Below are 16,090 nucleotides of genomic sequence, written 5' to 3'. Positions count from 1 at the left end.
GCCATGTCCAATTTCTCTTCGCTCTGGCCCTTCCCACCTGTGCTTTTCTTGTACATACCCAGCCCATCACCATAATTCATTTTTCTGGAGGACTGTGTCAGTCAGCAATTCTATACCTGGTTCTCCTGCACCAAGATCTGCTGAAGCAGCCTTCTTTGCTGGTTTCTTTCCCCTGTTTCCATGTCTGTTTCCAGGCTGACACTGGAAGGATTGACATAAAGAGAGTGCTTCAATGACAATCCATCAGTATCTTAAAATTCCTAGTCAGCTCAGTGACAAGCAGAGCAGAGCAATGTCTGGAAAATAACCTGCACTACCATGGGACAGAGAAGATTTTCACATTCAATTTTAGTTACTGAGTTTGATAATCCTACAGTCAGGCACATTCAATCCTTCACTGTAGAAGAAAGGGAGGCAATGATGGGGGGAAAAAAATCACCTTAAATCATCTTGGAAGAACATCCCCCTGACCCATCATATCCTCTAGCTGGCATTGGGTGGAACTGAGCAAGGCAGAGGCAGGGGGTTTGTGTGTCCCAAAAATTAAAGAGAGGGAAAGAATGTTCAACTTTGCTAACACCAATATTTTGAGTTGGTTTTTCTCAAAAGGAACAAACCCGCTCTTTGTTTAAAAATTATTGCATGTATTTTTTTTTTTTAGAAATGGTTACTTGAATAAAAGAAAATAGTTTTAGCAAAGGGTCCCCTTTAGATTTTTGAATTAGCTAGTGAATTGCTTAAAACCAAAAGCCATAGTTCAGATAAATGTTCCTCACTTTTTAATACAACAAACAAGAACAACGGGGAGCACTGACATTGAATAAAAGTTATTGCAAAGCAAGCACCTTCCACTCAATTACTCTCCAAGTGCAATAACACATTCCCCTATTTTAGGTGGTTGTAATGGTAGTCCTGGATTGGGTTTTTTGTCATTGTTTCATGAGATTGTTCTCTTTTAATACCTGTTGGCTTGTTACTTGTCCACGTAACAAAGATGGATTGTATTGCAGGGGCTGGCCAAGCAATGGGTATCTGGCATCTCCTTAAAGAGAAAGGTAATTAGAAGGGTTTTTCTGTCACAGGAAATCTTCCTCCAAGTCCCTCTCACACTGAAAATGTTACACAGAAGAGAAAGCAGAACTGCTGTGCACAAAGCTGAGTGTCTGGCTGGGCTAACAAACTCAGAGCTTCCCTGGCTCCATCAGTGTCAGCCACGTCCTGATCCCAAGGTGAAAAGGTACAAACTTGCTGGTATTTAGGGATTACACTCAAGGTTTTCTTCACTGCAGTCTTAGATAAGTCCTTTTGTTTCAAAATGAGCTTAATAAGTCTAAAGCTCCTCTCAGCAGCCAATTTAGTAATTTCATGGTTATAGCCCTGATTAGAGCCAGGTCCATCTTTACATTCCTATTTGCTGCAAGGATGCACAAAGACAATGCACTAGAAGTTTTCAGTAATCACAGCAGATTAAGGGAGCTAAGAGGTGTGCTTCAAACAGCCCACCTGGAATTTTTACAACATCAGAATACAAAGCCATGACAAAGATTATACAACAAATAAGACAAAGACAAGAAAATAAGGTTCTCTTTATCAATAACAGAGACATACAGCATTTTCTGTTAGTTTTGATTTAAAGTAAATCTTTCTGTAAAACGGACCTGTTTATTTTGAGTTTGAGAATTGTACCAGGATACTTTTGCTCACTATAAAGGGGTTTATATAATTGTATTATCAACTATCCCAACTCAGTGAAAACTCCCTATTTTCTGTTTTTCTGTTGACATGGCAGCAGAAGATTGAAATTCTTCTACAAGGCATTTTTTGTGTCCTTGGGTGGGTCCTATCTGAAATACTAACTGAGGTACAGTCCTGGCTGGAGGCTCCATCCCATCATGCTTGTTGTTCTACAGAGGAATGAAGAATACCTGCTCAGGCACTGATGCAGTTCAGTGCATTATCAATTAATGATTTATGGTTAAGACTTGAAGCTAAATTCTAGCAAACATTTTATTAATATTTTCAATGCTGAAATGGGAAATGTCAAAATATGAGAAAGCCAGTGTGCTAGAGGAACACATTAATGAGGAGATGAGAAGCCTTTGAAGATGTGGGGGACAGTACCAGTGCTGCATGATAAGGTGAAACTTTAAATCATGTTTGAGTGAATAATTTTGGTGATTCTGCTTCAACAGCAATACTACTAAAGTGAGCCAGAACTCATCAGAAAATCCTCATATAACTTGTGTTTTAAAACATTCAAATAGAAATCACACACACATTTTAGTTAACTAAAAATGTACCTTGTCCAGGGACAAAAGGTCTAGAAAACTGGGACACGATGGAAAGAGGTGTCAGTGTGGGACGGATGTTCTTCATGTTTGACAGCTGGGCTGGTGCTGGTGATTGGGCCGGTGAGGTGGCAGGGCTGCCCAGCTGAGGACTGTGCTGCAGCTGGAATAAACAACACCTTAGTGCTACTTGAACAAACTGAACAGCACCCACAGCCTTCCAAGATTTTAAATGAAGATAAAATGGCTCTAGTAAGTATAATGAGAACAAGATTTTTATTCCCCAGAAAGAACTTTTGAAAACAGATAGAATCCATGCATATTTAAGTCATGCTGGAGAAGCAAGGCAGCCCCTCCTACCTGTGCAGCTCCGTCTAAAGTGCTGAGTTCCGTGGCCTTGTGCCCGCGGGGGTGCTCACAGTAGTACTTGCCGGGTTTCCTGTGCGGCGGGGACGGGTTCCGCGGCGCGGCGCTGCCGGGCACGCTGAGCTGCATCATCAGCACGCCCCCGGCGGGCGGCGGCGCCGCGGCTGCAACACAGGAGCCACGGGCACCGTCAGCACGCGGGAGGCACCGCGAGAAGGGGAATAACACTGGGAACAGGTTTGCCTAAAGAAGCTGCTGATTCTAGAACACTGGAGCAGTAGCTTCTGTTACCAGCTACACCTGCAATAGCTAACTTAGAGAGGGCTTCCCAGAAACGGAGATAGTGGAGCCACTGAAACGCATTGCTGAGAATGTTTTTGGAAGAAATCACTCTATTTATTAGTAGTTGACAGTATTCAACATTCACTGCAGTCTCTATCAGAGCACTGTGTTGTAGAATGTGATATTAAATGAAAATATGCTTCATTGAAAAATAGAAATTTCCTAGTTTTACATGATGTACAGCAATACTGTACATAATGTGAGATGTTTTCTCTGATACGATGGCATAGATCAGAAAGACCTGGGATCAACCTTTAGTCTAGGCAGGCTTACCCTCACAAGTTCTCCCAGGAATGCTTTTCTGGGCAGATACTGCAAACTGATCCCCACACCCTGTCCCACTTGTGTCCTGTGGCAGCCACAGAAACTCCAGTCAGGGGAGAACACCTCAGCATCCAGCACTGTTGCACAAGGTTTCACACCAGGAGCTGTAAGGAAAGGCTGCCCAAGAGACAAACCATCTCCCCCCTCTGCCCCAAGTAATTTAAATAATGTCCTTTTTATTTGTAAATGGTTGTTTGCAATTTCCTTCTCTGCTCTACCCACTTTTTACAATATTTCTCAGAAACCATGATTAAAACGCAGAGTTTAAACATCATTTAATCATCCAGGATTCTGCAGTCTTCCCAATTTACTGCCACGTCACAGCATCAAGGTACAGATTATAAAATGCATTCATCTGGTGTATTTTATAATGGGCTGTTGTTTTCAGTACCCCTGGGCTCCACAAAAAGAAAGAGGCTTCTTCAAAAATCAAACCAAACTATGTAGAATAAGAAACACATAACATTAAAAGTACACTAGCTTTTGTAAATTGTATTTGGAAATATTTATTACGTGGCTAACTGAATTAACAATGTTTTCAAATCTATACTTTCTTTTTAATGCAAGAAGTTTTACCTAGGTGTTACAGATTGCAATTGTACCATCAGGTATCTGGCCAGCTTTAGCAGAGGATATAAATGAAGGAGTCCCTGCAAAAGCCACATTGTGAATATTTCTGTTGTGTTGCACAGCAGAATAAAATACAACTCTGTTTATGACTGCTACACAATCAAAATAATATACAACACAAAAGTTTTCCATTGGTAAAGCCATAAATTTCTCTAGTCCCTATATGTAAACCTGAGATATACCAAACACCTTTATACACACTACATCTAACACACAAAAATGGGGTTCATTTTAATATTATATGCATAATTTATAAAATATATAAATATATAAGAATTTACAGCTTACTGGTTTATATACAGTGTTTCACTGTGCAACACTCTAGCATACTCTTTCTGATTTATCTCTCTGTTCTGTGAGAATGGAACACCCAACAAAAACATGTTTGTCTTTCAGAAACATCTACAGCACCATCTCTAAAAGAGTGTCTATCTAAAATGCAATTTAAACTGCAAAAGAAACCTTTATACATTCAGAAAATCGTGTTTTTTCTTTTGCTTCTAATTCCCCTTCATTTCAGAAATGAAAATAAATGGAATTCTTTTCCTAACCAAGTGTCCTGACACAATGAAGTGTCATACAGTGCATAAGTCAGTTTGCAGACACTTTATGACCTGTCAAATCCCATGAGAAGGGATACCCAGGAATCCTTCAAAGCCTCCCCAGCTTTACAGTCTGGCTCCCTGTAACACAACTCTGCTGCTGGTCTGTGGATGTGCTCATTGGCCCTCCCTCAGAGGCCTTCATTCAGCACCTCAATGTCTTCACTTGCTGAAAAACACAAGTTTTGATTTATTCCCCAGAATCTGCTCCCTCACAGAGGGCTCCCTCCTTCCTGGAACTTCCTTAACCCCCAGTTTACAGGTCTGAACTAGGCCATCAAAACTGCACAAAACCAGCACTTCCAGGATAGACAAGAGGGCAGAAAAACAAACCAGTGCAAGGCCCCCTTTAGACATTCTGAAATGACAATCTTCCAGAATTAAAGCCAAACAAACTTGAAGCAAAATGGAAACCAAACCTGCCCATGAACTGCTAATCCAGCTATCTTGCCACTTAACTGCATGTTATCTATTTACTAATAAACAGGTTCAAAAAACACTTTAAAGATAAATGTTTGTAAGAAACACCACATCTGTAGCAGAATCTAGGTCATTGATCTAGGGTTGTTTAATCTAGTGCTTGCTTGCAAAATACTGAGATAGTAGAATTAGAGATTATCCCTTTTTTACCAGGCAAGTCTTTAATGTATCAAATTCCCTAATAGTAAATAAAGCCTGTGCCACTCTGGTCACAGGATTGTTCTGTAATCTCTTGCTTGGTGGCTAACCCTAGTGCTTTTATTTTCCTGACCAGTTCATCATCAAATTTATGGTTGGGACTTCAGAGTTTTAAGTGTTTGGATATTAATATTTATAAAGGTTTCATGGATTGACAAGGTTTATGTAACACTGCTTTCAAACACATTGGGGCTTCTGTTTACACACCTTCTAAAAATTACCCAAGTATTTTGAAGATCAAAACCTTCTGAACCTGTCTTAAATGTTTCTGCTGAGTAACATTTACCTGCTGAGGGTGGCCTCCAGGCTGCCCCCATGAGCCACTGTTTCACTTAAATTCCAATTTATCATTTAAAAAGATACAATAATAGCAATATAGACGAAGAATTAAAAAAAATAATCAAGTTGCAGTTGTTCTAGCAGTTAGCCATGAAACCAATCTGAAAATTTACAGCATGTTCTAGACAGAATGGCTTAGATGAAAACCCCAATAAAATATACCTTTTTTTGGCTGCATGATGGAAAGACCAGTGGGTGAACTTTTACATGATGAGGGTGGAGACACTATGCTGTAGTGCACAATGGAAGCAGCCTGCTGTGGCTTTGACTTGGATGAAGGTGGCAGTAATGTAGGAGGTGATGGCTTCTGACTTGAATGGTTGCTATAAACTATGGAAGTAAAAGCAGTAAATAAGGCTACCATAAAAACAAAACACCCCACACAGCTCTGAAGTACTTTCAGCTTTCCAGCAGGTCAAAAAGCTACCCCACAATGCTCAGATTTCAAACTCCTCTCAAGAAAATCACTGCTCCTACTCTGTTACCTGAAATCTAGAATGGTTCTTGAGTAAAAGAGCCAATTATGCTGCTTCCAAAATGTACCTCACTCCTTCTGTCAAACAGAAACCCAAATCTCAAAGTCTTTAGACCCATCTGGCTATTCAGAAAAGGATGGAAGTGATTCTGCCAATGTATGGTTCCCATGTCTGTCTTAAACCCCCAGTAAATGTGCAAGGTATTATGATGTATGGTATTGGATTTTAAGAAAGCAACTTGAGATATTTCAAATATAAAAAATATTCGGATTTCAAATTAATCTGCTTCAGCAGACTAGTCCATTAAAAATGGAAAATAAATTCAAAAATGGAACAAAAGAGGAAATAGAATACAGCAGTTAATTCTAAATCAAACCCTTGATAGCAAATATCCAATCACCCAGCATAATAACAGCTAGACATTTTTAAAGCTTATCAATAAAAACTTTGTTCTGCCAACCTGCACACTGCTGTCCTTGAAGCTGCTGTGAGTTGCATGGTGATGATGTTCTAGGAAACTGTATCTGCTCTGATCCAGGAGGCTGCAAATATCCCACAGATGAACTGTAATAACAAAAAAGCACATGACTAACAGGCATTCATGCTGCACTTATTTAATCACGACTTCTGCATTTGCTGTGTACATGTACTGCAAATCACTGAGCTTTTGTTAATTTTAAATCAGTAATATTCCTACCTACCCTGAATTCATTCATTCTTCAGAAGACTGAAGCTTCCCACCTCTTCCTTAGCAAAACCACGTGCCCTGCCTACACTGAGAAACTGTATTAATTCACCTATTTTGATATTCGAGTTTTGTGTCCACAGCTCTGTATCAGCATAAAGACATGCAGCATAATAATAATAAACAACAGACAATTTGTTGTCTTGCTCACTGCAGCAGAATTAGGTCTCGGTTACGAGATCCCAGAGCCCTGCCATGAGATATGGGATGCAATCCCTCAGCTGGGGGCTGGCCCTGGGCAGCCGGGGCAGCACAGCAAGGACAGCTCTGCCCCAGCCCAGAGGGGAGATGGCTTTTCCAGAGGGGGGTGGGAGAGGGAACAGGACTCCAGGGGATAAACAAGCATTCAGCTGCTTGTAAAATGTAGGAAAAGGCTAACTTTAAAAGTTGATTTATGCCAGGTAGTTTTTCAGGGTAATCAGGGAAAACCAAGTAACAGACATAGTTAGATTCTATTTTACAACTAATGCTCAGCCTGAACATCAGGTTGGTGGACCATAATCAGAACAGTGCCTACAGAATCCTGTACTAACAAATAACCATTATGAGAGTAAAACAATTCCTTCAGATTGTGGGAAAAAAGAAAAGTAGGTTTCATCCTCTTGGACCTACTATTTTTACCTATGTTGTCAAAAGTTTGTTCCATCCTTTGTCCCATAGGTCACTTACATAATTTTAATTTAAAGATTTCTTCCATTAAAGCAGACCAAGTGAAAACTAACAAAGATGCTTTCACACAGCTTCTATCTGCCTACTGATTCTAGTTTTCAGCAGTGACCTGAAGGCTTGACACTCAGCTCCTGCAGAACAGCACTCTGCTTTCCTTGTTCAAGTGCTGCAGCATAACTATTCTGATGAAAGCAAATGCTGCCATTGGCTGCTAGTTTGCTCTGAATTCCTAATAAATGAGAGGGACATTCTAAATTACACAAAAGATCAAGCAACCAAACTTAATTCAAGAAAAGTCTGGAATTATGCCTACCTGTGACTTCACTGAATCTCAAATATAAAACAGAAAAGGATTACAAAACCTTCAGATACAAAGAACAGGAATCCAGATTTATGTAGACAAAACCATGCGGCGGTGACACAAATACTACTGAGGCCTGCACTCTCAAAAGGATGAACAAGCTTCAAACTGTTGCTGCTTGTTTAAAAGCTCCCAGGTAATTTTAAATGCTGCACATTTGAAAGCTCAAAAAAACTTGAGAAAGAAAAATTTGTAAGAAGCATGAATCCTAATGAATTCTCCTAGGTACGTGCCTATCTGTTCTCAAATAGGCTGCTCTGGGGACACAGATGTATACTCAGGGAGGGCTGTACATGCAGACCAATTTGCTGCTACCAAGGTAGGTAAAAAAAAAAGGAAAGAAAAAAGGTTATTTATCAAACAAAAGCCAAGTTTCTATACTTGTTTCACACCCAGCCTGGTGCCAGCAGGCCTCATCTACAATACAAAGTAAGCTAAATCTTTTCCATGCAAAGTTCCAAAAAAGAAGTCAGTGTTTTTCTGGGATTCATATTATTTTTTCTCTACACATTATTAATGTAGTATCTTTGTCAAAAGCAGTGAATATGGATAGCCATCTCAAATATTACTGCAGAAAGACTGAACTGCTGAGCACACTGGTGTCTCCTGGGTAAGAAACGGAATGCAGAAAATTTAAGAGGTGGAACTGCAGTAAAGTATTGCTGAAAGTGCTATGGAGACAATGTTTTCCAGCCCAACAAGTATGTCACAGTTAAAGCAGCACTGCTTGTGTCACTTAATTGCATAAGAGCAAAAAATAAATTTTACAGAATGCCTGTAAAGTAATATTTTTAGTATTTGCAGTATTAAAACCAGATCCTGTCACTTTTATCAAAGGCACTAAGTTAAATGAATACCAGTTAAACTTACCTTAGATTGTTCTGTTGACCTGATGGAATGACACTGTAGTAGACTGGCATTCCTGTGCTGGGCAGTCCTTGGCTGGACTGACTGGGAATTATAACAGGCTGCTGATATGTCTGCTGGGGCACTGCTTGGGAACCTTGAGGCACCGAAACCTGCAATGGGCCACACAGTGAGATTGTGTCCTGCAGACAATGCTTCTGCATCTTACCATCACCCAGTTGATATCAGAATTGTAAAATAACCTCAGAAACTGAAATACCTTCTGGAATTCTCTAAATCCAGAATAATGGTGGTAACAGCAGCTAAAGTAACAACAGCATATTAAAAAAAATATTTAAATCTTCCTTCCAAATGGAAATGTTGGCTCCAATGGACTCCATGAATTAACAAGGTATTTTCTCTACAACAGAAAGTGGGGTGGGAAGGAAACCTTCCAAGCTTTTCTTCGCCACCCTCTGAACTGCAACTGATGCAGCACTTGCTTTTAACAGCACTAGAACTTGTGCACTTGTGACAAGTTCTTGTTTCTTCTCGCTTCAGTTGTGGGTTTGTATCTTTAGCTTCTGTCCCCAAAGTCACCTTTGGCACCTGCTTGCAGCTTTCTACCATTTCTACCATAAAGCAAAGGACTTAAAGAAAACCCCAACACTCAAACCCACAGAAGAGTCATTGGAAAGTTATGAATACATTACCCACCTGATAAGATGGCACTGAGGGATATGGAACAATCACACCTTGAATTTGATTCCCAATGTTGTTGTGTTGGCCACTGACTAGATTTTGATTCTGAGACTGCTGAACTCCAACTAAACCCTGGTAGTTTTGCTGCTGGTTGGGCAAAATCTGGTAACCTGAAATTATACATTTAAATCTTACTTTGAAATAATGAACATATTTTAAGCATAGTTGCCTATTCAAAAATACATGTGTAGCATTTTCTAATGGCTTGTTTAATCTGGCAGCTTCACAACAGTTGAACTTATCATGCATATAAAAAGATGCCAACATTAAAATTAATAGATTTACTCATTTGGATTCAGCATGAAATATGATCCATACTGTTGGCAATGCTGCTCCCACATGCGTGCACTGTTCATTTCCACTCTGGCTTACATGCATCAACACCTTGATTTGACAGGTGGAAGCTGGAAGCACTTGAACAAAGCATGCTAGACAGGATCAAACCCAGTTCATTGTCTGGTGTTGTGAACGAGGCCATTCCAGGTACTTCGGTTTGAAAATTCTACATATGCAAAATTCAGCTTGGACCTCAGGTGCCCCAGGGGTCAGAGCATCTTGACTGCAATTCAAAACTAAATCAGACTTCAGGAAAATTTGCATAAGGCTTGTGTGCAAAGGGGCAAATTCTTCTGAAATCTGTAATGCTAAAACCAGCTGGGGACTGAGAAAAATCTTCCAAGTTCAAGCCATATTGGCACATAGAGGAAGATATTTTATATTCAAAGTTATCTTAGGGATACAACACAAAGAAAGAATTTCATATTCACCCCTCTATAGTGTCTCTAAAACAATTTATTATTGCTTAAACTGGTCTTCTCTCCTATCTTTCAAAAATTGCCTAAAAATTGCCCCACCCAGCCCCAAAACCCAAACCAAAACACCCCGAGCATGAATGCCAAACAGGAAATTTGAGCATTTATAAAGTCCAACCTAAACTCCCCCTTTCCTCTTTTTTTAAAAAGCATTTCACAGGTAACTGCTACCATGACCCAAACACATGCAGAACACAAGTTCTTTTTCTCTCATGTTCCATCATACAGGTGTGCACTACTTACCACATCAGCAAAACCCCACACAGTCAGTGTTTCTGAGACAAAGCCAGTTATCCCTCCAGAATAACAAAACTGGGCTTGTCAAGATGCACTGACGGCAAGAAGAGTCTGTGTTTGAGTTGGACACATTCACAGCCCACTGACCTTGACATTCCCCATGCTCCCTACCTTGGCAAGGAACTATAATAGAGCAAATTTAGCTGCAAAAACTCCCTTGGGTTTTCTTTAAACTGTGCTAAAAAAAGGCTCAGTCTATTCTGAAAGTAATGCAGTTAACATAAAACACCTTTTTGTGAGCAGCACCCTCCGATGCTCATTGATTTTGTCCACACAGTACAATGCACATTGTGCACTAACAGCCTCAGCAGGCTCTCCATAGAAATTGCAACAATGAACACCAAAAGAAGACTGTTCATATTATCAAATTTTGCTTCAGAAAATTAAAGGGAAGAAGATTCAGTTTGTTAAAACCAAGACAGCTATTCATTAGAAACACACAACACTATAAATATTTTCAGAGGGCTAGACAAAACTTCAGAACAATACATGCTTGAAGTAGGATTAGCACTTAGAATTTTTAATAACTGAAGTTTAAACTGTGCACAGAATGCCCTTCATATCTGTAACACACAAAATACTTTAACATACTTTGTTATAAAGTAGCCTGTGGCCCCTAAAAAGCAGCAGAATGGGAGGTTGTGCTGTGACAATGCACCTGCAGCCTCAACCCCTCATGTCCCAGAAATTGCAATGGACCCGTGAGTAGCTCTGCAGCCTTTTCTGGCACTTGCAGAGACAGTTACAATCAATTCTGCAAGCAGAGGGAACTGGAACAATACAAATTGGCTGCCACGAAGGTTCCCCAGAGCGTTCCAAAGAATGCTCTATTTTTAGCTGCAGTTTCACCTCTGCATAGAGTGGGCTGACAGAAATGCAGCACTCAGCACAAACCCCACACCTGCCACAGCAGATTGCCCCATTACACAGAAATACTCTGAAACTGGAGGTAAAAATAGGAGCAGGTTTCTTAATATTTACATAATTCAAAATAAATCACAGTTAAGATAAGAAAAGTTAACTCGCAGACTATAGAAATACATTTTTTGAATAATGCATTAGGAGTGAGAAACAGTGTTTATTGAAGAACAGAAAAGCAAGTACAAGCACTTAATTAATGAGCTGGGAGTTGATGAGCTTGGTTATGACTATTGCAGCTACAGCTACTGTTGCAACTGGAGTAGTTTTATCCCTGGCTTGTGAAGCAGTAGCCAGGTGAACTGCAGCTGATGTTCCTACAGGAACTGTAGTTCAGACTGGATTTTTAAACAACCTGGAGTTAGGTCTCACGGTAACTGGGCTCACATTAACATGGCAATTGGAAGTGCTTTTTTTCTTAAGGAGAGTTTTCTTCTCCCAACATCTTTTGGGCAACAAAAGCATCTTTATTAAAAGTGAACCCCCCAAAATATTTCACCTGAAACCCCTTTAAAAAGGAAGCCAGGAAGCAGCTGAAAAAGAGACCGGTTCACTGTGAGAAATGTAAACCTCTCAGACAGTGTTACGGCCCCGAATCCAACAGCTCATCAATAAAGTCAGGCCACTCCTCAGCATTAGACCAGAAGTGGCTGCAGTTGCCATGCTCTCAGAAGCTGTCATCTTTTATCTGAATTTGTGTTTGCAAAGTTATTTCATAGTTAGTAACCACTTCCTGAGATGAACAACCCCCAGGGCTTCTATGTAATGCAAGATTTGTAACTCTCATTTTTGCCCAGCCACTTTGCCGTATGAGCCAAGTAATGTGGTGACTTTGTCTCAAAACCACACATTGCTAATAACCATCAACCACTTCAGATGTAGCTTTATGTCAAATTAATACAAATATCAATGATTTAAAATAAATGACAAGGGAGAGAATTTTCAAATACACCATCTTATGAGGTGTATCCAGAACACATAACAAGACATGGAACCATTGGTTTCTAAAATGCTGATTCAAATTTGCCTATAAAGCATTAAATGAGAACCAGCAATGGCTGGAAAGCAATTTGGAGATTTTCAGTCGACACTAATTATGCAGTTTCTGGTAAGATCCTTCATTCTCCCATTAGTGCTGGTAAACACCAAGTAACCCAGCACTGAATAGAATTATTGGCTGGACCATCCCCATGCCACCTAAACATGATACCTTGATGTCAGAGTTCAGGTACAGGGGACATGATCAAAGCAGGAGAGCAGCTGTCTGCACAGCTTGCTTATTTTATTTCTTCCACCACAGAGAGGGAGTTTATCTGCTGACACTTTTCACCCACAGGCAGTGAAATTCAGTTAAAATATAAAGAGCTAAAAACATACAAGAAAGGAACTTACCTAACAGCAACCAGCTCATGCCTTTGCACCTTATCACCCCATGCTTTCCATTCAGACTGGATTGTTTGGGTACAAATGTACACTGAGCTCTCCGAATTGGGGAGTTTGTGTGCTACTCACACAGGGTGTCCCCACAGTGGGAAGTAATCCCCCTTGAGCCTCAGACTTTTTGCTATTAAGTAGTCTAGGTATTAAAAATTCTGAGGAAGGAAAGCAGGTTGTGTAATACAGTTGGGTAACACATCTCTAACAGCAGTGGATAACACAAGTTGCAAAACCAAGTAAATTGTTTTCCTTTGAAAAAAAATCTTTGTGAACTGAACCCTGAATAACTCCATCAAGTGTTGCTACTATTGGAACACTTCCTAGAAGAAGTGCAGAGGAGGAGTTATCCCTCTTACATGCTGCTTCACAGTTGACAAATAAATCCAGTTAACATTTGTAAAAGTTCATCTTCCATTCTGTTTCTGTAGAGCATAGAGGGGGCAGGGGAAGGAATTAAAAAGACCCTCCTGAAGGAAACTCAGAAGGATGTTATGTATTCAACTGAGAGCTGCTATAAAAGCCTGGTCTTTAAGGATCTCTGCCTCCAAACATCACTAGTTACTTCTGAAAGTTTTGACCACGAGTCAAGATATTACTGAGAAGTAACTTTGTTTCAGGAATACAAATCTTACTGAAGAAGTCCTAACAGTATTTAGAAGTACAGATTGTGAGAATAATGGTAGCCTACAGTTAAAATCTGTAAGGAAAAAAAAAAGACAAGAAGAAAGGAAGGAGAAATGAAGCTTGCTAACATACATAGAAGGGTAAGTCAGTTGAAAAGTCTTTACTAAAATAGGTAATCACTTTATATATTCCATCCAATACCCTGGTACCTTTAATCATAGGACAGAAAGGCAGAGTCAAACAGAATCACCTATATATTCTGCACAGCACTCTTTTCATGCCACAGCATCTAAGACTAGGATCTTTAGCTCAGAGCTTCCAGTTAAGGTACATCTCTTTAATGTTACATCATTTAAAGGTACTAATTTATCTTACTTTGCAAGTGAATCAAGTTATTAGTTATTAAGTTACAAATTTTTAAAATTATTAACCTTTACATTGTAAAAACCCTGTAATTAAAGTTACAGCATGAACCACCCAAAGGGATGGCTTGAATCCCAAGTTTCATGCACAAGTGTCTTAAATGTTTCTACCTTAGGTTAATTACACTTTGTATTTTACATTTGTCCATCTACTTTATTTGAAATTGTACAGCACAGTAAGTTTAAAATGAAAAAGCGGGAGAAAAGCCACCCCAAGTGCTCTAACGAGGTGCTGAAAGAGCTGAACAAACCTGTCTGCTGGGCGGGCTGGGGCAGGGCCTGGCTCTGCTGCGCGCTGTAATGCACAGACACAGGGCGGTACTGCTGGCCGGAGGGCGGGTACTGGCTGGGCGTGCAGTAACAGGGGGGCATCTGCAAAGCAACAACCACAGCGTCACCACCTGCATGCAGCTTTAGGGAAGGCAGACATCTAAATGCAAAATCCATAAAAGAAAGAAGCGGAATTTATTAAAAGGTGCAACAGACGTTAAATAATTCAGTGATTCAAAAATCCCTTATACTACATAAGTTCCCTCTTTAACAGCCAATTTCTCTACTTTCCTTATCACATTTAAGTCATTCACTAGAAAACACATACCCAGAAAAGACCCCAACCCCAGCACAAAAGCAGAGCAGCCCCAGGCAGCGTGAAGAGGCCAGGAGCAGAAGAGCAGGGTCGGTTTCCCCCCGCTGTCGGGAGGCCGCAGGGTACCTGTGGCACGGGCTGCTGCACGAATCCCTGCTGCGGGAGCACGGGCTGGCCCACGGCGTGCCCGGGGCCCGAGTAGGGCGGGGCGGGCGCGGCCGGCGCTGCGGGCGGCGCTGCGGGCGCGGCCGTGAGGATGAAGCCCGGCGGCTGCGGGGGCTGCAGCACCACGCCGGGCTGGAACAGCGCCGGGCCGGCATCGGCGCCTTCGGCCGGGGGCTGCCGCGCCAGGCTCAGGTGGCTGAACTGCGATCCCAGGGCGTCTGGCTGCAGGCGGGGCGAAAACAGGAAAAGCTACATTTGCAAATGCACGTTCAAGGAAACAGAAACAAAATAGCCAAACACTTCGGTAAGTTTCGGACAGCGCGTCTCACAGTACTGGGCAGCAGCAACAACAGCAGCCAGAGAACGACAGCAAAGATGGAACAGTAGCAAATTATCTTCAGGGCTGACAGCAGGGGAGAACATCCATGTTCAGACTTCACTCTTTTCACTGCAAATATTTTGCCTTTTGGATTACATCTGCCTCTATCTACTTAGATAAGTAGAATTCTCTACTTGTGAGAATTAATTTGTCAAAAACAAAGTTCAGAATTTGTGTCACTAGCATCTTCTGATTGGACTCCAAACTTGAGTGACAACATCTAACCCCAGTTAAAATAGCAGGATGCATGAGGATTGCTGCAGTAAATTTTTGCTTTTAAGAGTTTAACATAATAAGGTTCTACTCCTGAGTTAAAAGGTACATTCCTCTAATGTAATTATTATCCTACATGCAGAGATTCATTATCTTTTAGTCTGAAATCAAGTAACAACATCGAGAAATGTGTTCCAGTGGCCACCCTCTGTCTGTGTTTTATTAACATCTGAAAGGACACCACTGCTGGCACTCTGCACTGCAGGGGTCCTGTGGCTCCTTTTCTTAGCAAGCAATTCACCATCAAATTACCAACATCCTGAAAATTAGAAGTGATCACTAACTAGTATTGCATGTTTTGTGCTAAACAGGAAGATTTGGTTCATACTTGGAAAGTGGACTCTCCAAACATGCAGTACATTAAAACTATTTCAAGACCACTTGGTCTTAGATCATCCTAAGAAGACAGGAATTAATCAAGAGAAAGTAAGTGCAAGCTCCATCTTTTACTGATTAGCTACATTCACATTTGATGATGTTATGGTTTTTTTAGTTTCTAGGTGAAAGATTATTAATTACTGTCGGAAATATGAATTTGCACCTAAAAATTTAGTATACCTTTCGTACGTATTTAGTACATCTTAAAAAGCCTTATTTTCATTAGGTAGTAATCTGACTTTGATATTTCATTCCTTAATGGTGCCTATTAAATGCAACTATAATGCTTTTCTACATTGCATTTTACATTCTGCTTTTCCAAATCCTGACTTTGAAGAGGAGATACTGCATGTGAGTTTATCTTAGCTCTA

At 40.6% G+C, this 16,090-nt stretch overlaps 1 protein-coding gene across 12 annotated transcripts in view; it reads right to left on the bottom strand.

The window, feature by feature from the left end:
- Window positions 1-16,090, bottom strand: part of R3HDM1 (R3H domain containing 1) — a 53,859-nt gene that overhangs the window by 6,036 nt on the left and 31,733 nt on the right. For 6 of the 12 annotated variants that reach the window (XM_064435195.1, XM_064435198.1, XM_064435203.1 and 3 more), the window contains 10 exons: window positions 14,651-14,911; window positions 14,190-14,310; window positions 9,384-9,538; window positions 8,691-8,839; window positions 6,506-6,609; window positions 5,732-5,899; window positions 2,649-2,818; window positions 2,301-2,451; window positions 963-1,042; window positions 117-201 (listed from right to left, as the gene is read on the bottom strand). In XM_064435195.1, coding sequence (XP_064291265.1) covers window positions 117-201; window positions 963-1,042; window positions 2,301-2,451; window positions 2,649-2,818; window positions 5,732-5,899; window positions 6,506-6,609; window positions 8,691-8,839; window positions 9,384-9,538; window positions 14,190-14,310; window positions 14,651-14,911 — 1,444 coding nt within the window. Of the gene's footprint in view, window positions 1-116; window positions 202-962; window positions 1,043-2,300; window positions 2,452-2,648; window positions 2,819-3,901; window positions 4,722-5,731; window positions 5,900-6,505; window positions 6,610-8,690; window positions 8,840-9,383; window positions 9,539-14,189; window positions 14,311-14,650; window positions 14,912-16,090 lie in introns of those variants that run through there. The other 6 variants (XM_064435200.1, XM_064435204.1, XM_064435206.1 and 3 more) reach the window with 4 other exon arrangements.

This window comes from Passer domesticus, chromosome 10, assembly GCF_036417665.1.
Source record: "Passer domesticus isolate bPasDom1 chromosome 10, bPasDom1.hap1, whole genome shotgun sequence".
Classification (NCBI taxonomy): domain Eukaryota; kingdom Metazoa; phylum Chordata; class Aves; order Passeriformes; family Passeridae; genus Passer; species Passer domesticus.
The sequence above is the reverse complement of the archived record's forward strand: the minus strand, read 5'-3'. Positions and strand labels throughout refer to the sequence as shown.